The following is a 25634-nucleotide window of genomic DNA, read 5'->3' as shown; positions in this document are numbered from 1 at the left end:
GCGTGTATCCAGCCATGCCGCGCACATACTGGTCCGAATTGAAAGTGCAGCATGGATACATGGACTCGAGCGTAACGTCCCTGTCATTGATCGTTTGGTGGCACAGCTAGATCAGCTGGGGCCTGGGGCCGGGCTTAACAGTTAGCAATAACTTCTTTTTGAATGATTAAGGAAGCTAACAACTTGATCGATCACGGAGTCGGAGGCCAATAATCCAAATTTTGCTGTGCTAGAGTTTGGAACTTTCTTGGCTGCCGGCCGGGGCAACTCGTTGATCGTTTGCTAGCAGTGGTGTGTGGCACATTCCACTGTGCTTGTTTTGTTTAGCTGTTGCATGATAACGTGCGTGCATGGCACAATAATGCTTGCATTATTGCTGACCGCTGTGTGATTGCAAACAATCCGGCGTTGACCTCACCTAGGCACCCACACACTATGGATTCACATTCATGTCTCCATAATGGATTCACCATCACTGGCGTGAAAACGGGAAATACGTAATGCTGCGGATCAGACGTCCGATGTCTACTCATCGATAGGGCACTCGACACATGTTGCAAGAGATAAGCACCAATATTATTGCAATTATTATTTCTTTATACTTTATAGTGGATGTTGCACGGAATATAGTGTCAATGATGCAGTGGCAATTTCCATCCTCAAATCGGATATCAGAATTATTTGTATACATATTTGTTCTGAAGTTGCAAGCGTTGATTTCTGTTCTTGCAACTGTTATCTATCAATATCGCAATGGACCGTCTGATGAAAAAAGTCTGATCGGACGTCCGGGCTAGTAGTGCTGAACGGAAGATTGATTGGAATGAAGTAGGCTGTAAAAACACTGGAACTAAGTCTGCAGTTTTCTTTTTGATAACAAACTTTTTCTGCAATTTATGAGAGCTTTGGCTGTGTTTAGTTTCCGAAAAAGTTTGGATTTTGGTACTGTAGCACATTTTGTTGTTATTTGACAATTAAGATCCAGTCATTGACTAATTAGGCTTATAAGACTCATCTCGTATGAAATGATTATACTGTGTAATTAGTTATTTGTTTTCAATAATATTTAATGCTCCATGTATGTATCAAAAAATTGATGTGATAGATAGTTAGAAAATTTTTTGGAACTAAACAGGCCCTGCATCATACAAATTTACGCAGATAAATACCGTTCCGTCTGCAAGAGCCAATATGTTAGTCATAGGCCGTACGTTGAAATCATTAAAGAGCGGCCCAATCCAGATACTCCTTGGCCATTCTGGGCCAAGCCATTCTAATGCGCGCGCTATATTCTAGCTTCGTTTTGCACTTTTGGCCTTTTTATATATTTTTTTTCTTTTATCAATTTCCATCTGAGTGAAGTTCACAAATTACGTAGCTTAGCTGCTATATTATCCTGGAATTTTAATTTACTGTATTCACAAACGGGCGCTGCTGGGGTCATGCGAATGACCTCTAGCCAACCTGTCACACTAGTTCAGATTTTATGTTTTGGGTCTAAACTAGACCAACAAATCGGTCCACATGTATAATCCAGTCAAATTTGTATTTGAACAAAAACTTTTTATCCCCGAACAATTTTTTAATTATTCAAGCAATACAAAAAATTTGTTCTAAAATAAAAAATATTTATTGAACCTTGTGCGATGATTTGACTGTCAAGCGACTCCTAGTATTCACAAACTACAGATTTTATGCTCTCCACGCTCGAATCTGTTTGGTATGCGGTAATGTAATAAGGCTTGAAAAAGGCCCAATTTGCAGCTATGAAGGCCTGTAGAGCCCTCTTCGCCTCCTTTCCACTAGTGTGAGTGGATGCCATATAAAGGAGCCGAAGAAAAAAACTACAGTACCTACTAAGAAAAATCTTAGGCCATGTTTGGATACAAAGGTGTTTTAATGTATTTGCACGTTAGAGAATTATATATATATATATATTACAGTTTTGCATAGTAGTACTTTAGGAGTTGTATAAAACTCCACTCATGACCTCTTTTTTGAAACCATGGTTTTGCACGCATCTTGTTTGTATACCATGATTTTCTTTATTAGAAAAGCAACAGCGTCCAAATAGGCTACCTGTAGTGTACTCTGTTAGGTCTCGTTTGGAAATTGGTGGATTGAAGTGGAATGATTTTAGACTCAATCCCCATTCATTCCCCTCCAATCCTCTTCCTCCCTTATTGAGGGAGGAAATATTCATGAATAAAAAATCGTTATCTCTTCCAGCATGCAAATCCTACTGAGTGTAGTTCTAGAAACATTATATTAATTATCTATTTTTCCATGGCCAGGACCTTTATAATCATTTGCGTTTTAGAATCCACTGCATGTGTAACACACTACAGCTCGAGGAAATAGTTGTTTTTTTCTCGAAAAAGAAAGTAGGAAGTTTTCGCCTTTTTATCAACTGGTAGCGTGCACCCGTGTGCCACGGGCCCACTGCCACATGGTACCACCACCATGGTCCATGCCTTGCGAGTTACCGTTGCCGCATGCATAGCATGGCCACGTGTACACGAACGTACAAACGGGCTTGGGTTCCGACCCGTGACAAAGACCGAGCCACCGAGTCGCCTTCCGGGGCTCTGCTCCAAGGCTGGTTAAGCATCTTAAAGTTTAGTTTAAGTAGTTTAGAAGATTTAGTTTAAGTAGTTTACGGATCGGATTTTAATTTTATATAATTCTGAATTAGAAATATATAAAGATCAGATTAGATTATGAAGAGATGTTATAATCTGTTACTAGAGATGCAAGTTGATATCTATTGGTGCTTTTGAATGTGTTATTTTAGTTTATTTTTTATCTCAAATTAATTACGAACATATTATTCTAGTTTATTTTATTAAATTTTGGGTCTACCCAATAACCCAAAAAAGTGGGACTTGCATCCCCATCTGTTTTACCCCTGCTCTGCCCATGACGGCACTACTGTTGGCGGTGCGGATGGCCGTGTTAGGCTTGTTTGACCAGTACAGAATGCAAGGAAGCACTGAAAAGCGTCGGCTTGGTTGGCAGTGTTAGGCTGGCGATGGCAAAAGCCAAAAGGGCACGGCGAAACGAGCAAGGAAGCTTGGCCTCATGGCCTGCCCGCTTTCTCCACCCCGCACTGCTCATCATGCGCGCATGGGAACGGGGCACATGCTAGCTACTGATGCAGGGCAAAGCGGGAGCGTATAATAAGACGGGAAGGATGGATGGGCCAGATCTGCTCTCCTCCTCGAGACCTCCGTTTTGTTCCCGGGGCAGGCAAGGACGGCAGAAACGGCATTGCCCCTCTGATGCCATGCCATTCTTGTAGCAGCTCTCGGATGGCTCGCTAGTCGCTACTAGCTTACGACAATGATGGCTGCTGCGCTGGGCCGCGGCACGGCGGCGGGCACCAAAGGCGGCGGCAAGCAGGTGGGGGGCAGGGTGCTGTTCGTCGCCGTCGGCTGCTTCCTCTTCTTCCTCGTCCTCCTCCTCTCCGCCCGGCCCGACGCCACCGTCGTCCTCGGCGGCCGTAACCGTAAGTGCTGCCGCTTTTCCGAGCTTCTTCGTTTGTGGATCGTCTCTGAGTCGCCGGATTAGCACCGTGAGCTGGTGAAGAGGCGGTGTCGTTGAGCTCAGACTCGTCGTCGGGTGGACTTGCGCTTTCAGGTTCGGGCGCTGTCGTCCGGCCGCGGCCGCGGGTGGGGAGCCACGGCGACCCGCAGCGGAGCGCCGAGCGGAGCAGCGCCATGGCAGCCACAGAACGTACGTAGTAGTTAATCGTAGTCTTTGCTCACGAGGAGGTTTATTTACACGGCCCCCAGCCTTCTCTTCAGGGGTTAACGACGCGGTGATCGGCGGAGGGGAGAGGAACGGCGACGTCGAGAGAGACGCGGCGCCGGAGGAGGCAGAACGTGAGAGCAACGTCGCCGCCGCCGCCGCTACTCCCAGCTCCGACGAGCGAGCAGAACCACCGGGTACGTCTTCCTCCTCGCGCAAAGTGCGGGGACGCTAGTCCATCAGTGCACGGACGGACGCAAAATTTTGACCTGCAAGTCCATTACAGCCGCCGCCGAGGACGCGGACCGAGACAAATCCTTGCGGGCCGCCGTGCAGACGACGCCTCCTCCTCCGCACGGACTTCCAGGTGTGTTATTGCAACCATGGTGTCATGCACCGGAAATTCGGAGAAAATAAAGATTATCCAATCCCGATGCACGTTAACGGCATTTGTCATGTGGTGGATTTGTACTCTTCTCCAGCGGACGACACCACGACGCGTGCGGATGCAGCGGGCCGGCAGCAGCGGCGGCCGCCGCTGTGCGACACCTCCGGCTTCCGCGCCGACGTCTGCGAGCTCGCCGGCGACGTCCGCTTGGACGCCAACGCGTCGGCGTTCGTCGTCGTCGACGGCGACGGCGACGGCGACGCGGACGGGGCCGAGTACAAGGTCCGGCCGTACCCGCGGAAGGGCGACGCCACGAGCATGGGCCGCGTCACCGAGATCGCCGTGCGGGCGGCCGTCGGCGCGGGGGTGCAGCCCCCGCGGTGTACGGCGACGCACGCCGAGCCGGCGGTCGCGTTCTCCATCGGCGGCTACACGGGCAACCTCTTCCACGACTTCACCGACGTGATCGTCCCGCTGTACGGCGCCGCGCAGCGCTACCGCGGCGACGCGCGCCTCGTCGTGGCCGACGCGGCCCCGCGGTGGCTCGCTAAGTAGGGCGCGCTCCTGCGCGCGCTGTCGCGCCACGCGCCGCTCGACCTCGCCAAGGCCGCCGCCGCCGGGGAGGTGCACTGCTTCCGCCGCGCCGTGCTCGGCCTCCGCGCTCGCCGGGAGCTCATGACCGAGCCGGAGCGCGGCCTGGACGGGGGCGTCGGGATGCCGGACTTCACGATGTTCCTCCGGCGCGCGCTCTGGCTGCCCCGCCACGCGCCGACGCGGCCCGGCCGCCGGAAGCCCCGCCTGCTCGTCGTGTCCCGCCGCGGCACCCGGCTGCTCCTGAACGCAAACGCCGTGGCCCGCGCGGCGGAGGAGGCCGGCTTCGAGGCCGTCGTGAGCGAGCTGAGCTCGGCCGGCGACGACATCTCCCAAGCAGGGCGGCTGGTGAACTCGTTCGACGCGCTGGTGGGCGTGCACGGCGCGGACCTCACCAACATGGTGTTCCTGCCGCCGGGCGCGGCGATGGTGCAGATCGTGCCGTGGGGCGGGCTGCGGTGGATCGCGCGGCTGGACTTCGGCGAGCCGGCGGCGGCGATGGGGCTCCGGTACATCCAGTACGAGGTCGCCGTCCACGAGAGCACGCTCAAGGACAGGTACCCGAGGGACCACGAGGTCTTCACCAACCCGACGGCGCTGCACAGGAAGGGGTTCACGTTCATGAGGCGCACGTTCCTGAACGGCCAGGACATCATCGTCGACGTCGACCGCTTCAGGCCGGTGCTGCTCCAGGCGCTCGAGAACCTCGCGCAGTAGGTATAGCTGTTTTTGTGTGCCGTGCACGCATGTGTAGTTTATGGACAAGGATATGTGTCCATACATTTGCAGATGGGTGTCTGTGTTGTCACACAAGGCACAAAAGGTGACTGTAAGAATGGTAACAGAAGGGCTGAATTGTCATGGCTACAGGCTACATGCATAGTACTTGATAGGGATGGCAATGCACAAATTATACCGTGGGTCTGGGTTTGATAAGCCGACGTGTACGATGTCAATTGTCACGAGTTTTAGAAAAAAAAAATCACGTGTAACTGCTTCCCCGCACCTGCTCCAATATGTCATATTGAATTGATGATCCTATGGTTTTGGATAGGATGTTGTGGGTGCCACTACAGTGGTGCATGTATTATTTAGAGCAGGGCTAATGGTTGTGCTCGCTGCTAGCGAAATAAAGTTCAGTGTGTATAGCATTTAATAATGCAGCGCTGGAGGGGTAAATCATGGCGCAGTGCTGAAACAGCGACATGCAGTCAATGGAACCGAGAAGTGTCGAGGCGCGGTGCTTTTCGCCCGCTTTCTACTGGTGTCTAGCGAGTCGCTTGCTCTACTCTCTCTTCTGCTTTCTCTCACCTCCACGTGACATGTGGCCAGCTCCTCGCCAATCATAATACTTGCTCTTAGTTACAAATGAGATATTCATTTATTTGAAGTATTATTATGTTCTATTTCAATTGAATGATATATGTTGGCGGCTATATGGTGGTATCAGTGCGCGAGAGGTGAAGAGTATGGGTGTCATTTCTTAGAGAAAAGTCCACTTTACATTATCGAATTATCATAAAAAATCTGATTTTCAATATTTAACTACAAAATCAGATAACAAAAGTCATCCAAAAAATGGTAAATTTAGCTCTTGAGATGGTTTCAAAGATATTTTGTATTTTAAAAAAATTATAATTAGATCCAAAAAAATCAAAACTATTTTATTTTAAATCCAAAAAATATGAAACAAGTACTTTTGTTTAAGCCAATTTGGTCCTCCAACTATTAAATTTGGAGTCTATTACATCCTTCATCCAAACTGCTGTTACTAACACCGTTAAAACAACTAACCCCTTCAGGAAAAGACCCAATTGCCCTTCTTCCAGCGTTCCTCTACCAGACCATTCTTCCAGCGTCAAAAAAATAAAAAAAAAGAACCGCAACACCGATGGCGGGAGGAAGCTCGTCATCGCCAAGATCCTCCACACCACCAGCCATCCGCCACTGCTTCTCCTCCTCTGCCTGTCGTGGGCAGGGGGGAGGGAATGGTGTTGCGCCTCCTCGTGGCATGCGGATGAAGGATCCGCCAGGGGTGTGTCTCCTTGTTCCGTATGTCTCACGGATCCCCTTTGCTCTCAATTACAAACATGCCGCGGTTCTTTTTTTATTTTTTCCCCTTTGCTCTCAATTACAAACATGCCGCGGTTCTTTTTTTATTTTTTCCCCTTTGCTCTCAATTACAAACATGCCGCGGTTCTTTTTTTTTTTTGACGTTGGAAGAATGGTCTAGTAGAGGAACGCTGGAAGAAGGGCAATTGGGTCTTTTTTTGACGAGGGTTAGCTGTTTTAACGGTGTTAGTAACATCAGTTTGGATGAAGGATGTAACTGACCCCAAATTTAATAGTTGGAGGACCAAATTGGCCTAAACAAAAGTACAAGGATGAAGTTGACCCTTTGGCAAGAGTTCAGGGACCAATTTGGCTATTTTGCCGAAATATTATGTATTGGTTTAAATTCACTGTCAAGTTCTCCTATTTTAATTTCGTGTCTAAGTACTGAACGTATTAGTGCTGAATGTCTGAAGCCCATGTTGTTTTTTATCAATGTCTGAATGCCGGCTGCAAGTCTGAATATCTGAATGACTTACAAATCTGAAACTGCAATCCAAAGCGTTAATCATCTGCAGCCATTAGATCCATTTTGGATGGCTGATATATGGCCGCGGTAAGTCACTGAATCTTCCTCCCAACTTGGCCGAGGGTGACACCTAGCTTGACATCAGACGGTGGCCAAGAAAAGCATGAAGATCTATGTTATACTATAGCAGTTACTGTAGCTAATGAGATCATTGACTGCATGATTGAAGGATGATTAGAGTATGGTTACTATAGTATTACTGTATCTAATTATGAATTAATTAAGCTCATTAGATTTAGCTGGCAAAGTTGCACCTATCTATGAATTTTTTTTACAAATAGACTTTATTTAATACTTTATATATGCAAGATTTTTTTTCATGATTTTTTTTTCGCCCTGACCAAACGCTGCCAATAATATTTCCCATATGAACAAATACTAAATCAAACTGTTAGGTATAGGGTAGCTTCTTTATTTTAATGTGCTTTGTACTACTCACCTACTCCCTCCGTCCCAAAATAAGTAATCATCTCGCACTTCAAGGAGTCAAACACTTTTAAATTTGACTAAATATATATTATATAAATATTAATTATTATGGTACTAAATAAACATCATTAGATTAATTATGCCATGTATTTTCATAACAAAACTTGTTTAGAGATATAAATGTTAATATTACTATTTATAAATATAGTTAAACTTAATGTTTGTTGACTCCTCGGAATATGAGATGTGCACTTATTATAGGACGGAGGGAGTACTGTTGGAGATTCCATTTTCTAGAACTTTCCCGCACCACTGGAGTGCGTTTGATAGCCCACGATACACTCTTTCAATTTAGAGTAAATTGCACCCACCATACAATAATTTGTTAGGTGGGTGCAAATTGATCCAACAACTTATAAAATGCTCAATTTAATGCAATAACTTGACAGATGGGTGCAGATCAGTCCAACAACTTGTAAAATACACAACTTAATGCAATAACTTGGCAAATAGGTGCATTCACAGTAAAAACATTACACGGCAATGTAACTAACACAAAATCTCAATAAAGAGTATATTCATGTTAGGACAATTTATTAAGTATTATTTGATCATAGATTTTTGTGCTGCGCCTGCGTGGCAATGTATTTGGCCAGAATAAAAACCCTCACTGTTTAGAAAATAAATATTATGTCTTTACATTAATTATTTTTGTATAGTGATTTAATTTTAATTAAACCTATTTAATTTGATATTCAATATTGAAAAATTCACCCTCACTATTTATGATATGTTTGATTATATGCACTGTTAAACTAAAAAAAGCCAATACGCTAATACAAACTATTGATACCTTTATGGAGCTTGGTACATATATTTTTAAAGCCTCATGTTCGTTAGAAAGAAAAAATGAGCTAAATAAATAGAAACAAACACGAGCATTGCTGAATACATGAGCAGAAGCGCAGAAGAAACCTAAGGTTTCAAGGTCTCTCTTATCGACTTTAGTGTTTGAGTGATGCTAATAGTATAATTCTAAAATTTGTTTGTATTTTAACTAATAAAAAATTGTACATAGTTGAAAAGCAACGACCGGATCACCATCAATAATTTCCATTTATAAAATTTAAGAATTATTGACGTTCATCTACTTTGCTTAATATGTTGTTTGTTGTAATGGTGGTTAAATAATATATTATTTTTAATAAAACCATAATTGATTTATTCTGAGAATAAAATTATTAGTGTCCATTGCGACACAAAAACCTACGGTCAAATAATACGTTCCAACATGAATATACACTTTATTGTGACTTGACATTAGCAAATGTATTGTCGTGTAATGTTTGGATTGTGAATGCACCAATTTACCAAGTTATTGTACTAAATTAAGTATTTTCTAAGTTGTTGGATCAATTTGCACCAAAATATGAAGTTATTATACAAAATTGAGGATTTTACAAGTTGTTGGATCAATTTGCACCCACCGACCAAGTTGTTGTATGATAGATGTAATTTACTCTTCAATTTAATATTCCCCATTTGAACAAATACTAAATCAATTATTAGGTACAAACTAGTTTTTTTAATCCCCTTTGTACTGCTCACCTATTGTTCGATTCCCCATTTGAACAAATACTAAATCAACTATTAGGCACAAACTAGTTTCTTTATTTTAATCCCCTTTGTACTGCTCACCTATTGTTCGAGATTCCATTTTCTGAAACCGTCCGGCACCATTGCAGTGCGTTTGAAAGCCACGATACACTCTTTAAATTAAATATTCCCCGTCCGAACAAATACTAAATCAGCTGTTAGGTACAAACTAGCTTCTTGATTCTAATCCCTGTTGTACTGCTCCCCTGCTATTGGAGACTCCATTTTCTAGAACCGTCCCCCACCACCGCGTGCGTCTGACAGCCCACGATGGACTTTCAATTTAATATTCTCCGTCTGAACAAATACTAAATCAACTATTAGATACAAGCTAGCTTCTTTGTTTTAATGTCCTTTGTACTGCTCACATACTGTTGGAGATTCCATTTTCTAGAACCATCCCGCACCAACGCAGTGTATCTGACAGTCGACTATGGCTGTGTTTAGTTCCCAAACCCCTAATTCCAAATTTTTCATCATATCGACATCACATCGAAACATTAAATATAACAAATGACGTATGTATGAAGCATTAAATGTAGGTAAATAAAAAAATTAATTGCATAGTTTTGATGTACACGACGAGACGAATCTTTTGAGCCTAGTTAGGTCATGGTAGGACAATAATTACCACAAACAAACGAAAAGTGGTACAGTATGCTACAGTGTCAAATGTGACTTTTCGTATCATCTTTTTACCACCTTTTCGCGGATCTAAACACACCCTATGTACTCTTTCAATTTAATATTCCCCGCCTGAATAAATATTAAATCAACTGTTAGGTATAAACTAGCTTCTTTGTTTTAATCTCCTTTGTACTGCTCACCTACTGTTGGAGATTTCATTTTCTGGAACCATCTCACACCACCCCAATGCATCTCCATGCACTCTTTCGATTTAATATTTCCCGTCTGAACAAATACTATAAATCAATTAGATACAAGCCAGCTTCTTTATTTTAATTCCCTTTATACTGCTCACTACCGCACCACCGCAGTGCGCCTAACAGCTCACGTTGCACTTTTTCAATTTAATATTTCCCGTCTCAACAAATATTAAATCAACTGTTAGATACAAGCTAGCTTTGTTTTAATCCCCTTTGTACTGCTCACCTAACGTTGGAGATTCCATTTTTTGGAACCATCCCGCACCACCGCAGTGCGTCTGACACCCCACCATGCACTCTTTCAATTTAATATTCCCCGTTTGTCGGTTTCGAAAATGGCCGACTACTAATCTATTTGTGCACGTGTTATCGTGCGTTGGATCAGAGATGATCTAACATATAATTACTAAAGATTTATACTGGTTCAGATTTGAATGCTCTACGTCCAGTTACGGAGTGGTCTATTGCGTAGCTCGAGTCCAGGTGCTCAAAGACTCGGGGAGTACAAGCTTGCCAGTCGGAATGAGTTCTCTATCTGTTGCTCATGTGTGTTCTTCACCTCCCTATTCTATACAGGGACCCCCTCTTACATAATAGCTACCGTGTTGCCTAAGAAAAGTGCTAGGCTAGCTTCGTCGATCGGGGCTTTCTCTTCTCTGTCGTCTTTGCCAGTCGGGACGTAGGGGCAGCCGCCGCCTGATTCCTCCATGACGAGCGCCTGTCCCTGTTCGTCCTATTCCGCTACGTAGTCGGGACGGGTTTCCCGTCGGTGGATACGGCATGGCGATTTGATAGGCTGCAGCGACGTGTGTGGCAGAAGGTGCCTGGGGCCCGCTGTGCGGCCGCGGCGCGGGCGGCAGCAGGCGTGCGGGGCCGAACGAGTGGCCGTGGCGCAGGCGGCAGGAGCAGGCTAGCGGTGCACGTAGCAGCAGCAGGCGAGCGCGAGGAAGAAGACATATTGTGCTCTATTTTACCGATAGATGGACCTCATAAAAGTCTAATTTATGATGCGCTTGTCCTTCCAACCAAACATAAAAATAAAATTGCTCCAACCCTCCAACCAAACACAAAACAAAACGAAACTATTCCATCCCTAAAATTAAGAATGGATCCGCCCTATTCTACATTGCTCATCAACCAAACACCGAGGCGATTGGTTACCTAGAGCGGACGGAGCAGGCTCGCTGGATGCAGGAGGCGCCAGTTTGGTTGTCGGATCCCGTGTGTGAGCTAGGCTCCTGCCATGCATCACTCCCCCCGACCAGACTCTCGAGAGACGTGGGAATCGACCGTTTCTGGCGGGTCTAGCTTGCACGGTGCGAGCTGAGCACACGCACAGTAGAAAAATAGCTGGAGCAGATTCCTGTCTTGCCAAATGCTCATCAAGATTATACTGCATAGATACATGCAACCAACCAGAGAGAGATTGTATGCTCACAGCCTGGCCCAGCGCAGCCCGGCTCACTAGTGCAATCAGTGGCGAAGCCAGCCCAGAAAATGACCTAGGGCGGACATCTACGCTAAAAATTTTGCACGGCCAGAGCGAGACGCCGAGGCTTGCTGCCCGGTAACAGGCGCCCACGTCAGCGGCGCACCGGATCCGCTGTCGCCACCGACGGGTGCCGAGATGAGGCTGCAGGACGGACAGGTGCGGAGTGGCGTCGCGCAACGGCAGCGACGCGCCAGCGTGAGCGCCTGAGCAGGACTGTAGGGGGGTAGATGGTGAACTGCTGAAATTGGCAGCGACATATGGTGGCAAGAAGATGCAGTGCTGGGTTGGGGCGCTAGGTTGAACCACTTAAGAGGCCGCAGCCCACTCGACCTCGCGTTCAGGGGGCGCCGCCACATCGTTATGAGCCCCTACCGGAGTTGAGAACGGGGGATATCGTTAACACCCACGAACTGGAGGAAACATCTACTATTATGGGCCGCCGCACCAGGAAGTCTAGTGTTTGTCTTGGCGCGAATGGGTTCGCTAGATGTGCCTGCCCGCACATATCAGGCCCAATCCATATAAACACAAGAGAGTCGCTAGTTAAATACTGAATGCGTGCGAGGAGGAAAGGTATCAAACAACTTGTATGAACTCTTACTCTTTTCTCAAGTAACATGTTATGCGAAATCAATTCCCTCTTCTCTTATGTTCTTTCTATGTTTTTCAGATCCATCCTTCTCATTCTTTACTACCTTTACTGTTAACAAATATACTCTGAATCTCACCTGGAGGGACCTAGGGCGAACGCCCTGCCTCGCCCTAGTGGTGGCTCCGCCACTGAGTGCAATGCAGACTCAGACCATCTGGTTAACCAATCAGTGCGGTGTTTGGTTGGATCCTAAAATTTTTTTCGCCTAGGGAATCTTCAATGCATGGGGCACTGAATGAAAGTTATTTACAAAACCTTTTCATAGATGAGTGCAGTTTAGCGCGACGAATCTAATGAGCCTAATTAATCCATGATTTGCAACAGTAATGCTACAGTAATCTTCCTCTAATCATGCAATCAAAAACCTAATTAGCTATAGTACATACTACGGTACTATAGTTATGGAGGTTGTTTTGTAATTAGACTTTATTTAATACCTTTAATTAGTGGTCAAAGTGGCGGAAAACTTTTATGAAAAATTTTTAGGACCATCCAAACACGGTGTTTTCTGCAAGAATCGGTCGTTCTAAGGCCCTCTGAGCCGGAGCTCTGCCAAACGGTATATTTTGCACCAGCTCCCAGCATGGAGTTGCCCCTGGAGCCCCTCGCGGCTTCCACACGCGAGGAGGAGCCCCAAAACGTAGCTCCGCGCAGCTCCTCCTGCTGCTTCATCGCGACTGTCATCTTTGCCCCCCGGTTTCGCTGTGCTCGCCTCCTCCCGCGTTGCCCCAGTCATTTCACACGATCCGCTTCCTCAAGGCGCTGCGGCTGCGGCAAGCCGGGTGGCGGATGGCGCGGCCGGCTGCCGGAGGCCGCGTGGCGGCGGGCGGGGCGAGCTGTGGGAGGCGTGCACGGCGGGCGAGGCCGGCTGCAGGCGGCGGATGGCGCGGCCGGCTGCTGAGGCCGTGCGGCGGCGGGCGAGGCCAGCTGCGGCTTGTGCGGGAGGCGCGCAGGGCAGCTGCTGTGGAGGCGGCTTGCGGGCTCTGTGGAGGCCGGAGACGAGCATGGAGGCTGGTGCGGCGAGTTCGGGAGGCAGGGGGTGCTGGGAATCAGGAGGTGACCGTAAGCCTGTGAAAAAGGATAAGGTGGAGAGAGAAAGAAAGAAGAAAAATAGAAAGAAAATAGAAAATAAGGAGAAGAGGGTATTATGGTTATTTTATATTTTCTTTATATTATATTTTCTTTATATTTTAAAAGGTAGATAGAACTGTTTTGCCAAATATTTTTCTAAAACAACTTCAGCTCCACCATAAAAATCGCTCCACCAACGAAGCCAGAACCAGAGTCATTTTTGAAGAAGCCGGAGTCATGCCAAAGAGCCTCTAACTCAGCCAGGCTTGTGAGGACGAGCGATAGCTCGGTTGGTTCGCTCGCCAGGTGCGCGAGCGGCCGGGCGCGGGTTCGATTCCTGGGAATCGCAACTCGCGCGCCTCACCAGGTACTGTTCTCAGTACCTTTAATAATCTCCGTTGCCTCTCACGCGTGGTGCCACAAAGGGACTGCGACGCGCTCGTCGCACACGGAGCCTTGGAGGTTTCCAGTGATCTCTAGAAGGACGCAGCTTTCATATCTGTGTGTAGTTGTAGGTCGGATTGTACACGTGTGGTGTGAGTGTGGGGTGCGTGTGTAGGGTGGTGCGTATGTGCGTGTATGAACAGATGCTACAGCTGTACCCAGATGAGAGGTGTAAAAAAAAAACTCAGGCCCTGTTTAGTTCTTTGCGTGTAAACGCAAAAAAGCCGTAAACGCATAAAAGTGAAACGGTATCTTGCTAATTTGAAGTACTAAATGAAGTCTATTTAAAAAACTTTTTGTATGGATGGGCTGTAAATCGCGAGACGATTCTAATGAGCCTACTTAATCCATGATTTGCAACAGTGATGCTACAGTAACCATCCGCTAATTATTGATTAAACATGGATTAATTAGCATCATTAGATTCGTCTCGCGATTTACAACCCATCTATACAAAAAGTTTTACAAATAAACTTCATTTAATACTTCAAATGCCCTGTTTACATCTTTACACATTTTTACAAAATGAACTAAACACACCCTCAGCCAGGCTTGTACAAAGCCGCACTATCGCATCCGCTCACCATCCGTACCAAGTGCCATTTACTGTTCCGCGCCTGCGCCGCCACCAAGCTCGCAAGCTCGTCCATCGACGCCGGATGGGTGACCTCGCCGCCCGCTGGCAGATAGCTGTTGCTCTACGCGTCAACCTCATCGACTGTGGCTCCTAGGGTGACGACGACGCGGCCGCCGGCCGGTGGGGGGCAAGCTGTGGCCGTCGGAGACGGCGCCTGGGGCTGGCCGCGGCCTCCGGCGAGGCTCGCGGGGCGGCCACAGACGAGTTCTTGATGATGGGATTTGTGGGGACTGTAAGCTCGTCTTGGGGAAGAACCTGAGCAAAGGTCGATTCGGCCATGATCAGGACCCTGGCCATGATCCCCCTCGATCCCCTAGATTCACCCACAGCATAGCAGCCGGAGCTTGATTCATCCGCATGGAAGCTGCTGAATCGATTCCAGAAGAGGGGTGTTCTTGCAGCAAGCTTGTTCTGCAGGGGCCGGCGGTTCCTAGCATCGGCGGTGCCGCCGCTCAAGAAGCTCATGAATACCAGCCACGCTGCTGACGTCCTGCTCGGAGGAGGCAAGTTCGATTGGTTCTGCAGCCAGGAGGGCCAGTTCGGGATCGATTTGCACCAATTTTGCTTCTAGATGCTAGATCTCTAGTGCGCAGGAAGTGCATTAGCATGATTGGTCTAAACTGAATTAGTTTGTTGGAGTTTCGATCGATCTTGTTTTCAGTGTTTTTCTTGATTCTAGATTCGTGTTATTGCTGCACACTTGCGGTTAGATAGCTTATTTCAGCATAGGATTATTCCTAAATGCTCTTGAATCTCGATCTTAGCTCGCCGCTGTGCATGTATACAGTCAAGCCACTCCGCCGTTGATCTCGTTGGCGAGATTCTTGAGGTGATTTGAAAACTGAAAGACAAATGATACAAGTAATCTCCAATTTTATCTGCAAATTAGAGAGCTCATTTGGTGCAAGCATGTCACTTTGGTGTTTCTCCAAAATTTCGCTTCAGTGTACGGTGAACAGTGATAGTGTTAAACTTACCAGGACGAGGAAGAGGTGACTTATCCAAGCAAAAACCAGGCAACCAAACAAGTCAATTTCAATCTGGGCAAGCAACCGAACACATGTACCTTGCACTAGGTTGGCCAGGTTTGAGCTGGCCTGGTCTGGATAAAACTAGTCACCCAATCAAACACCTAACCAAACAGGGCTTTACTTGCCTAGTTGGCAAGAAACAACCAGATACCACAGAAGTGCTTGAAAAATCTACCAATGCCTTGTTTAGTTGTCTCATAAAATTTTTGAAATGGAATCTTTTCACATTTGAAGTATTAAACATAGACTAATTACAAAACTAATTTCAGAACTTGTCTGTAAACTATGAGATGAATTTATTAAGACTAATTAGTCCATCATTAGCACATGGTTACTGTAGCAATTTAATGTCTAATCATGGTCTAATTAGGCTCATTAGATTCGTCTCGTAATTTACATGCAAACTATGCAATTAGTTTTTTTTATTTTTTCTAGATTTAATACTCCATGCATGTAAGATTCTCATTCGATGTGATAGATTTAGAATTTTGATTTTTGCAACTAAACAAGGCCCAAGTAAGGTCACGTACTCCGGTATTAAATATTATGGTGTTATGGACAAAATTAGTTTAAATAATACCATATATTTAAAACCGGAGAATTTTTCTTATAGTTTCTGAAATTGTGATTTTCTACCACTATTACTAATGAATTATTTTTTTTTCTTTTGTATCTTCTTTGTTGGTGGCCTGATGCCCGCTCTGGTTCTGTAGCCTATGGAAAATTCATATCATGCCACTAAGGATGCACTTTTTTATCATGCTACTAAGGATGCATTTTTTTTAGAATACACCAGGTGTGTTATTTCCCATTAAGGAGTAAAACTTACAGAACAGGCAGATTGAAGGTAGTTTAGCTGGTAAAATTTCTTGTGGTGTAACTTGCACATCCGGGTTCGAGTGTATTGACTCGGTACGGTTGCAGGCCCGGCCTTGGAGGGGGGCGAGCGGGGCGGCCGCCCCGGGCCCCCGATGCCAAGGGGCCCCCACCCTAGGTATACATGTAGTGTACGTATTAGGCTAGTGCAATTACTCTATAATTCCAATCGCCAGTTTCCTTTTCCCCGCTCACGTGCCGTGCATCGAGAATGCAAATCGCGACGCGTCTGTCTTTCCAGTTTCCGCGCCTGCTTCCGCAGTTCCGCACCGACGGGCGACGGCAGGCCGCAGGCAAGACGCAGCGCTCAAGGCTCGATGGGAAGCCTGACCAAGTCTGATCACCCATGTGCTGAGGCTGAACTGCTTGTCTGCTGGTGCACGCAGGCACGCAGCAAGCCCAAGCGGCAAGCCGGCAGACAAGTCATATTCATCTACAATCTATTCATGTTAGTTTAATTCCTAATTCCAGAACCGTCTCTCTCCTAGATCGATCGTGTCTTGTTTTTTTTAATTTACCGCGTAGCGTATTCATAATAACTAACTTATTTTATCTTTAATTCTATAACTTGTTCATGTTTCTATTGCTTATCGGATCTTATTTATTGTGCCAATCACTGTAGCATCAGCTGAAAAAACATTTTTAAAGTTAAACCTATTGAGGAATTATATGAGGTCCACAATGTCTCAAGAAAAGTTAAATAGTTTGGCAATTTTATGTATCGAGAAGAAATTATTTGATGAAAATCGATATTGATACTATCATCACCGATTTCACATCTAAAAATGTTAGAAGAAACTTTTGAGGTAATATATAGATTGCTCAATATTAATATTTTATGATACTATTTGTTCATATATTATTTATTTATTTAATTATTATTACTAAAGGGCCCCAAAACTATTCTTGTACTCCCTCCTTCCCCGTTTATAAGGCATGATGGAACATGACACGGTCTTCTAAACAACACTTTGACCATTTATTTATCATATATTATATCACTTTTGATTATAAACTTATAATCATTGTAAAATATATTTGATTATGAATCCAATCATACGAAATTTGCATTATAAAAATAAAAATTTAATAGTCAAATTATTGGTCAAAGATGACAAGGTTTGAATCTTGATATACGTGTATGCCTTATAAACAGGGAAGGAGGGAGTAGTAGTAGACGGCGTGCCCGCTCACGGTGAGGCGTATATGCCAACTTGTCAATTTTAAGATTTGCCAGTTCAGTTACATAGATGTGCTTATATAAGGGAGAGTGTACATGTATGCATGTAAATGTCTACATCAAAAGTCAGTGGCATGGCATCGTCAAAGGGGCCCATGCGGACCAAAGAAGAGAAACGGAAAAGAAAGACTACCAATTCAAAAGTTAGTGGCATCACAATCATGTAGTGCCAGTGTATATGCAGTTTTAAATAGTGATTGATTGCTCCTGCTGCTAACCCTTGAGTGGTGACTTTGGTAGCTACTCACTCATCTTTGCCCCATTCGTTGGTTTGCCGTTCTGTGTAGCGCGAGCCTAGCTTCCGCCATGGCGATGTCTGCGGCATCTCATCGCTCTACTGCTACTTCCGTGCGAGCCTTAACCTTGTTATCTGTGTTCGCGGTTCTTGTTGCAGATGTAGGGGGGCGGCATCATGTTGTTTGCCCTCCTTTCTCCAATTCTCCTGCGGTGGTTTTAGCAACGTATCACATCCCTTCCGTCGGCAAGGTGATCCACATGGGTGTGGTGTTCAATCGCACGAGCTGGTTTGCACGGAGACCAGCTACGATCCGCATCGGCAGTGGAACATACAACGTGCTTAGCATCAACTATACTGGCTCTTACTTCTGGGTTGTTGATGCCAACTTGAACATGCAAAACAGTTGCCCCCTTCCGCCGTGGGATTACGGACCTTATTATTATCACTACCATGACAACTCACTTCGCAGCATTAATCAGGACCCTGGTTGGCCTGTGGCTCTCTTTATGAATTGTTCGCAGGAAATAAAGTACGATTATTATTCCCAGCCGGTCAAATGCCTGAGCACAGTAGATTCTTTCATCTACATGTCAATATGGTCTGGCGTATACAACTTCGTTGTCGAAGCTCAGTATTTTGCGCCCTCATGCAGTTTCTTGGCTATGACTCCTTTGGGTGGTCCAGGCGCGACGGTGCCTGAGAATGCAAGCTATCCAGATGTTGTTAAGCTCATGGGGAAAGGATTTGCCCTTGAATTTCCTTTTATGGCTAGTAGGGACATCATCAGAGAGTGCCTCGCAGAGTTGAAGAGGTGAGTATTTGATCATTATATGCGAAGGGTGAAGGCATGAAAGTGATCGGGTGCTCTTAGCCTAAGAGGGGGAGGGGGTGAATTAGGCAATCTAAAAACCTTGACCTATAGCTCCAACTAGATTGCACAAAATTTAACTAAAACAATCTATTCTAGATGTGCAACTAGGTTGTTTTAGTGTGAAAACCCCTATCCCAAAAGAATTTAGCACCATATAGCCTTTCATATCAAGAAACTATTCTATAAAAGTAAAGGCATAAAAAGTACTAATATGAAATGCGGAAGCTTAAGGGAGCGGGATAGGAGATAGCAAACTCTTGACGCGGGTGTTTATCCCGTTGTTCGGTTAGCCACAAAGACACACCTACATCCACGTTGTTGTAGCACTCACTAAGAGTATTGCTACTCGGCCACCAAGTCTCTTCCGTGAACGCAATCACGGTCACCTTGGCCCCGGGTTCCACTAAGGAGCTTCTCCACAAAGGATGGGGGTCTCCACGTCCCCCACACAAAGTGTCGTTGCCGCTCCACACCAAGTCGGAGGGTCACACGACGTTGCTGGCGAGTCTTCAAGACTCCAAGGGGCCGGCGCACCAAGCTCTTGTTTTGTTTCACTAAAGAACCACATCACAAAGGCTCTAAGCCTTGCAAACTCACTCACTAAGAGCTATCCTTTACACAACACTCACAAAGTGTGCAAAGGGCTAAGGATATGATCTTTATGCTCTTGGATGGCTTGGAGATGTTCTTGTATGTGTGTGGGATGTCCAGCAACTCCAGCAAACTTAAAATGGCCGGGGTGAGGCATATATATAGGCCACCAAGTCTTATAGCCGTTGCTCCAACGGTCAGCAGAAAACTGCGTATCATCGGATGAACCGATGCCTTTGGCATGGGTAGCGTCGGTTCATCCGGTCACTCTAAGGCACGAAGTAGCCGTTGAGCTCCTGCCAACTGACACAGTGACCACCGGTTGAACCGATGCTTTGCCGTCGGTTAAACCGGTCACTCACAGCACTCAAACAGCCTTCTTCTCTTCTGTTGACGTCAATGCACCGACGCAATGCTCCGATGCACCGTCGGTTGAACCGGTGCTGAAGAAACTTCTCCTGGGCACTTGACATCGTCTCTGGTACATAGTACGCCCAATGCACCGATGCTCTTTCTTGTACCGTCGGTTCAACCGGTGCCTATAGGCTGACTTGGCTTCGATTCCCATCTGCACCAAACACCATAGTGTCGGTTCTTCCGACAAGCGTCGGATGCACCGATGCTTAGGCATCGGTTCTTCCGGTGCTCCTGATCCGAAGAGCTTTCAGGGCGCTGCCCTGAGACCCGCGAGGGGCGGCCCTTCGGGCCTAGCTTTACCTATCTTCTCTTTGTACTTCATCCCTGGGATCTAAAAATGTTCACTTAATAAAACTATTAGTCTCATTGATTGCGTTGTCATACGATCACCAAAATCACTCGAAATGGCATAAATAGTGCCATGTTCGTTTCAAGGCGTTATTTGGTTCCCCATGTAATTCCTCTCTATGCTATGGCTTGGTATTGCAGTGACTTCCGTTATTATTTCCATAACGAGAGCACCGAGTATCAGATTTGGGACATTCTTGCAACTGACACAAATTTCTGGTCGTGCGTTACTGATGAGCAATTTATGCCAGCCATTGGCGTGACAAATTTTCTCCGCCTCGTCATCATTCAAACATTACTGTTTGTTATGTTGGGTCTCAAGCTAATTCATGGTACTCACTTCATATCTTCATACATCATCTAAGCTGCATCAGTATTGTATCAACACATCCTCCCTAAAGCATTCCTTTTTTCGTATGCACAACCTTGGTTTCTGTGCAGTTTTTTGCAGGTACATATTGGTGCCTCTGGCGGTGTTTGCCTTCCTTGCCCATAGATACTGGAAATCAAGAATAACCATCAATGCAGTCGAGAGGTTTCTACGGATGCAGCAAATAATGCTTGTAACAACGAGATACGCCTACGCAGACATCATTGCGATCACAGGCCATTTCAGAGAGAAGCTCGGCCAAGGAGGCTATGGCTCTGTATACAAGGGTGTGCTGCTGCCAGGCGGTGTTCCCATTGCTGTCAAGATGCTGAGCAACTCCAGCTGCAACGGAGAAGAGTTCATCAGCGAGGTCGCCACCATTGGCAAGATCCACCATGTCAATGTGGTGCGCCTCGTCGGGTTCTGCTCCGAGGAAACGGTCAGGGCACTCATCTACGAGTTCATGCCCCGTGGGTCTCTCGACAAGTACATCTTCTCGTCGGAGAAGAGCTTCTCGTGGGACAAGCTCAACGAGATTGCCCTGGGCATTGCTAGAGGCATCAACTACATGCATCAGGGGTGTGACATGCAGATCGTACACTTCGACATCAAGCCACACAACATCCTTCTCGACAGTAACTTCGTCCCAAAAGTTGCTGATTTTGGGCTCGCCAAGCTGTTCCCAAAGGATAACAGCTTCGTGCCGCTGAGCGCTATGAGGGGAACGATCGGCTACATAGCTCCGGAGATGGTGTCACGGAGCTTCGGCGCCATATCCAGCAAGTCCGACGTGTACAGCTTCGGGATGCTGCTGCTGGAGATGGACGGAGGGCGCAGGAACGCTGACCCGCATGCCGGGAGCTCCAGCCAGGCGTACTACCCATCGCTGGTGTATGGCCAGCTGACTGGGGAGCAGGTTGGGGAGATCAGTGAAGATGTCAACATGCACGAGCTGGAGAAGAAGCTGTGCGTCGTTGGGCTCTGGTGCATCCAGATGAAGCCTTCTGATCGGCCGACCATGAGCGAGGTCATAGAGATGCTTGAAGGGGATGCAGGCGCTCTGCAAATGCCCCCGAGGCCGTTCTTCTGTGACGAGGAGATGCTTCCTGAAGTGGCTCCGTACTCTCTGTCCTCCGAACTGAACGTGATTGAGGAGGAGGATGAGTGAAATACTTTGTTCCTGCGTGTCTCAAATGCATGTATGAAGACATATGTTTGTCCGTTTGTAGCTTGTCATACTAAGCTCAGGGTTGTCAGTGTGTTAGACAGGATTGTGTAGTTTCCTAAAAAGATCTCTGAGGGCACAAGTTGTTCTCTCTTGCCTCATGAGTATTTGGCAGCTATGCTTAATATAATGCAGAAATATTGATGCTTATTAGCATCACGTACTGCCATTTAATGTTTTATCATTCCACTGTATTATCCTCCTGTGGCAAGAGTTACCAGATTTGAGTTCCAAATGTCCAATTTAGCATTTCACTAGATTCCTAACACTTGTTGACATGATTTCTGTACCCTTGCATATACGTGTGTACTACTCCTCTCTCCTTTACATGGGTAAGGAATTCAGGATGCGCAGTCGAAATGCCTCCGTTAACAATGAGGACTTGTTGATCAGGTCACGCAATGCAAGTTCTGAAATGTGAGCGAATGGATTGGGATGATATTTTTACTGCAATTGAACACACAGACACAGCGCTCGAGCTACTCTCGAAGATGTAGCTATAAGCGTCTAGGTACATTGGATGAGGAACACCGACTCAGTGGTGGGTTCGCAAGTCTTGGCAGTTGGCACCATCCCTATTATTGCAGCAGTTCTTTTCCTGATCGAACACCAGGCACGCGTTGCTGCGGCTTCCCGGCGGCAGGTGGAATGAAAGTTAGTATTTAACCCAGCGGTCACGGCATATGTGAAAGCTACTATTCAGATGCAGCCGCACGGCATATCGCTTTGACTGACCAGTGATGCCAATGCCCTCAACTATGGGGCAAGACGTCTCATTCCAAAACATAACCTTGCGATTGTGAGGTAGTCGTCGGTCATTGCGGGTGGATTTTTTTCTATGACTTGGCTACTATGACATTCTTGTGATCTAGCTAGATTATGAAATGTTTGTACGAGAGCATCTCCAACAGCTTTTATATTCTGCCTCCGGTGGCTAAAAATAGAAAAGGAGAAAAAACTCTATCCAACAGCAATGACATCCTCCTCACTATATATCCGCGCTCGCCATCCTTCACCTGCCCCCTTGGCATTTTTTGCTAGCGCCGCATGCTAGCCATCACGCTCTCGGCCTCACCCTCCTGCGCTCCTTGGACCTCGCGCCACGTGTCCTCCTCCGCCGGGCCTCCCGCGTCGGCGCTTCTCCTCCCTCCGCCAGGCCTCCCTGCCGGCACTTCCTCCCTCTGCCGACGCCTCCTCCCCCGTGGCCTCATGCCATCGGAGACCGGCGCATCGGAGGCCAACGCAAGGCGGCCCGGGCTGGCGAGCGGAGGCTGCGGCGGGCCCGTTGGAGGCTGGCGTGAGGGCGGCCAGCAGTGGCGGACGCAGATTTTCAACTTGGGGGGGCTTGGTTCTTCCTCCCTATCTCCACTCATTTCTTCACTTTTTTTCTCTCTTTTTCTCTCATATTTCTCCTTTCATTTCCAAAAAATATGAAACAAGTACCAATTTTTTTAAAATATAACATATATATTTATAATCTATTTAAATCTTATTTATTAAAAAATTATAAGGATAACTACAAGCAAACAATTATTAGGGATACGAAAAAATTGGATCCGAGGCGCCACTCGTCCTAGCCTTTGATGTGTGAGAACTGAGAACCTATCTAAAATTGATTGAGATGTCTTAAAATGCTCCAGAACCCCTTAGATATCTCCAAGTTTAAAGATTTTCTACGTTCATTTGGGAGTAACCAAAAAGTCCATCCGTGCAAGCCACCTGTGCTCGTCCCACGGCACGATCGATCTGCACCATCGCCGCTCCCTGCGGCAGGAACATCATGCCGGTCAAGCCCGCGCCGTGCACACCTACCAGCGCGGCAGGAACATCATGCTGATCAGCTGCCCGGCTGCCCCACCTGCGCGATGTCGTTGGCCACGGCTTCAGTGTTCAGGAGCAGCCGGGTACCACGGCGGGAGATGATGAGCAGGCGGGCCGGGGCTTCCTTCCCGTGCCGCCGCCGGGGCGCATGGGCGCGTTCCGGAGGAACAGTGTGATTTGTGAAGTCCGGCATCCCGAGGCCGTCCAGGCTGCGCTTCTGCTCTATCACGAGCTCCCGGTGCGCGCGCAGGCCGACGACGCCGCGGCGGAAGCAGTGCACCTCCCCGGCGGCGGCGGCTTTTGCGAGGTTGAGCGGCGCGTGGCGTGATAGCCCGTGCAGTAGCGGCGGCGGCAGATGGGCTCGGCGGGCTTTTGTTTTTTTATTTTTTTATTCGATTAATCGAGGCGGGCAGCAAACCGTCTCGGTTAATATCACATTAACCGTGACGATGAGTCCGAGGCTTTTGTGGAAAACATCTCGGTTAATCGTTTATGCCCGCTTCGGTTAATTGTTTTTTAGTAGTGAACGGGTATCTCTGATAGTGACCATTGCAAAATATGACCATTGCAAAATAACCAACCATATAGATAGGAATGAGGAATCAATATCTCGTTTGTGATGCAATAAAGGAGGTGGTAGATAGTGTAGTAGGAAAGTAGTAGTAGAAAAACAAACCCACACCAGAGAGTGCGAGCAGAGAAGGTAGAAGGTAAAAGAAGGGGGAAAAAGTCCTCTCTTCGGGTGGAGCTCCCACTCTTTCTTTTCATGTGCACTGTTGGACGTGCTCGGAATAGCCAATGTGACCACTCTATGAGTATTTTTCTTCCAGAGTAAAATGCACGTTCACCAATTTGTAAGGGTGTGTCATTTAGGTTCACGAACTTCAAAAGTGTATTTTTAGATCCATCAACTTATAATTCATGTCACTTAGGTCCATAAACTATGAAAGTGCATTTTTAGATCCATAAACTTGTAATTTGTGTCACTTAAATTTATAAACTCCGAAATTGCAATTTTTTTTAGATTTATGAACTTCATCCATGAGCAATCGTGTGGCTATAGACCCTTAAAAGTCGCCCCGATATAGCTGTCCATGAATATCTTTCAACCCCTCACCGAGAACCACTCTGGGTTGACCCAAGTTTAACATCGTCACAAGATTTTTCGCCACAACAACGTGCACTACCATATCCGGCCACCCACGCTACAGAGGATATAATATCCCCTACCACGGTACACATATTGTTGAGTCCCTCTATAACCTCCTCCATCTTTCCAAAGCAATCACGCCCTACTCTCCACCCATATTACGGGATTATATCTGAATATAAGGTCCAGAACTCACCAATGGCAGTCTGGAAGCCATCTTTGAATCCCAATACATGTCGATAACCTCCAAAACAAATCTTTCATCCCCCACTCCCCTCCCTATGCACTTGATTTGAAACTGGAGCTCAAATTTCACCACTATGACGAAACTCCAGCAATGTCTGGGAACCGTGTAGATTCATGTTAGTGCGATATCAATGCATGAAAGTTAGGTGGAGGGGTATGGACCAAGGTGACACAAATTACAAGTTTATGGACCTAGGAATGAATTTTCAGAGTTCATGGATCTAAGTGACACAAATTACAAGTTTATGAACCTAGAAGTGTAATTTTGAAGTTGTTGGACCTAAGTGACACACTCCTAAAAGTTGATGGACCTCTGATGCATTTTACTCTTTCTTCAAAAAGGAGGGATGAGTATCTCTTCTTACGACTATAGTGAAAATTTCCAAACTAAATAAGCAATCATATTGAGAGTTGCTAGAACTAGCAATTTGACAGTGGAACATGCCATCGAAGAGAATCAATATCTCGTTGCGATAGTGACAGCAAACTAGGCTAGGATCCGTGTTGACCCAATAAGCGCACACTGATTGTTTATAAAAAGAGGGGAGTGGTGTAGTCGATTTCTTAGAAGC

General features: G+C 46.5%; 1 protein-coding gene and 1 pseudogene across 2 annotated transcripts; both read left to right on the top strand.

Moving 5' to 3' along the window:
• The first annotated feature begins 3107 nt into the window (after window positions 1-3107).
• LOC120706181 lies at window positions 3108-5734 on the top strand (annotated as a pseudogene). Its single transcript, XR_005688219.1, has 5 exons — window positions 3108-3508; window positions 3640-3735; window positions 3807-3947; window positions 4037-4117; window positions 4233-5734. The product of XR_005688219.1 is annotated as an alpha-1,3-arabinosyltransferase XAT2-like (transcript).
• Window positions 5735-18265: 12531 nt separating this feature from the next.
• On the top strand, window positions 18266-22029 carry LOC120706180 (LEAF RUST 10 DISEASE-RESISTANCE LOCUS RECEPTOR-LIKE PROTEIN KINASE-like 2.4). The gene is made up of 3 exons (XM_039990762.1): window positions 18266-18834; window positions 20392-20582; window positions 20692-22029. Exons 1-3 carry the CDS (start codon window positions 18281-18283, stop codon window positions 21786-21788), a joined length of 1842 nt encoding a protein of 613 aa, XP_039846696.1. The 5' UTR covers window positions 18266-18280; the 3' UTR covers window positions 21789-22029.
• Window positions 22030-25634: the final 3605 nt, after the last annotated feature.

This window comes from Panicum virgatum, chromosome 5K, assembly GCF_016808335.1.
Source record: "Panicum virgatum strain AP13 chromosome 5K, P.virgatum_v5, whole genome shotgun sequence".
Lineage (NCBI taxonomy): Eukaryota > Viridiplantae > Streptophyta > Magnoliopsida > Poales > Poaceae > Panicum > Panicum virgatum.
Note: the sequence above shows the minus strand (reverse complement) of the source record. Positions and strands in the feature narration are given on the sequence as shown.

Bases quoted from the DNA above. Each gene is read 5' to 3' on its own strand.
- LOC120706180 (XM_039990762.1), top strand. From the start codon at position 18,281: ATGGGTGTGGTGTTCAATCGCACGAGCTGGTTTGCACGGAGACCAGCT. The intron at 18,835-20,391 runs GTGAGTATTTGA...TTGGTATTGCAG, and splicing joins TGCCTCGCAGAGTTGAAGAG to TGACTTCCGTTATTATTTCC. The intron at 20,583-20,691 runs GTACTCACTTCA...GTTTCTGTGCAG, and splicing joins GGGTCTCAAGCTAATTCATG to TTTTTTGCAGGTACATATTG.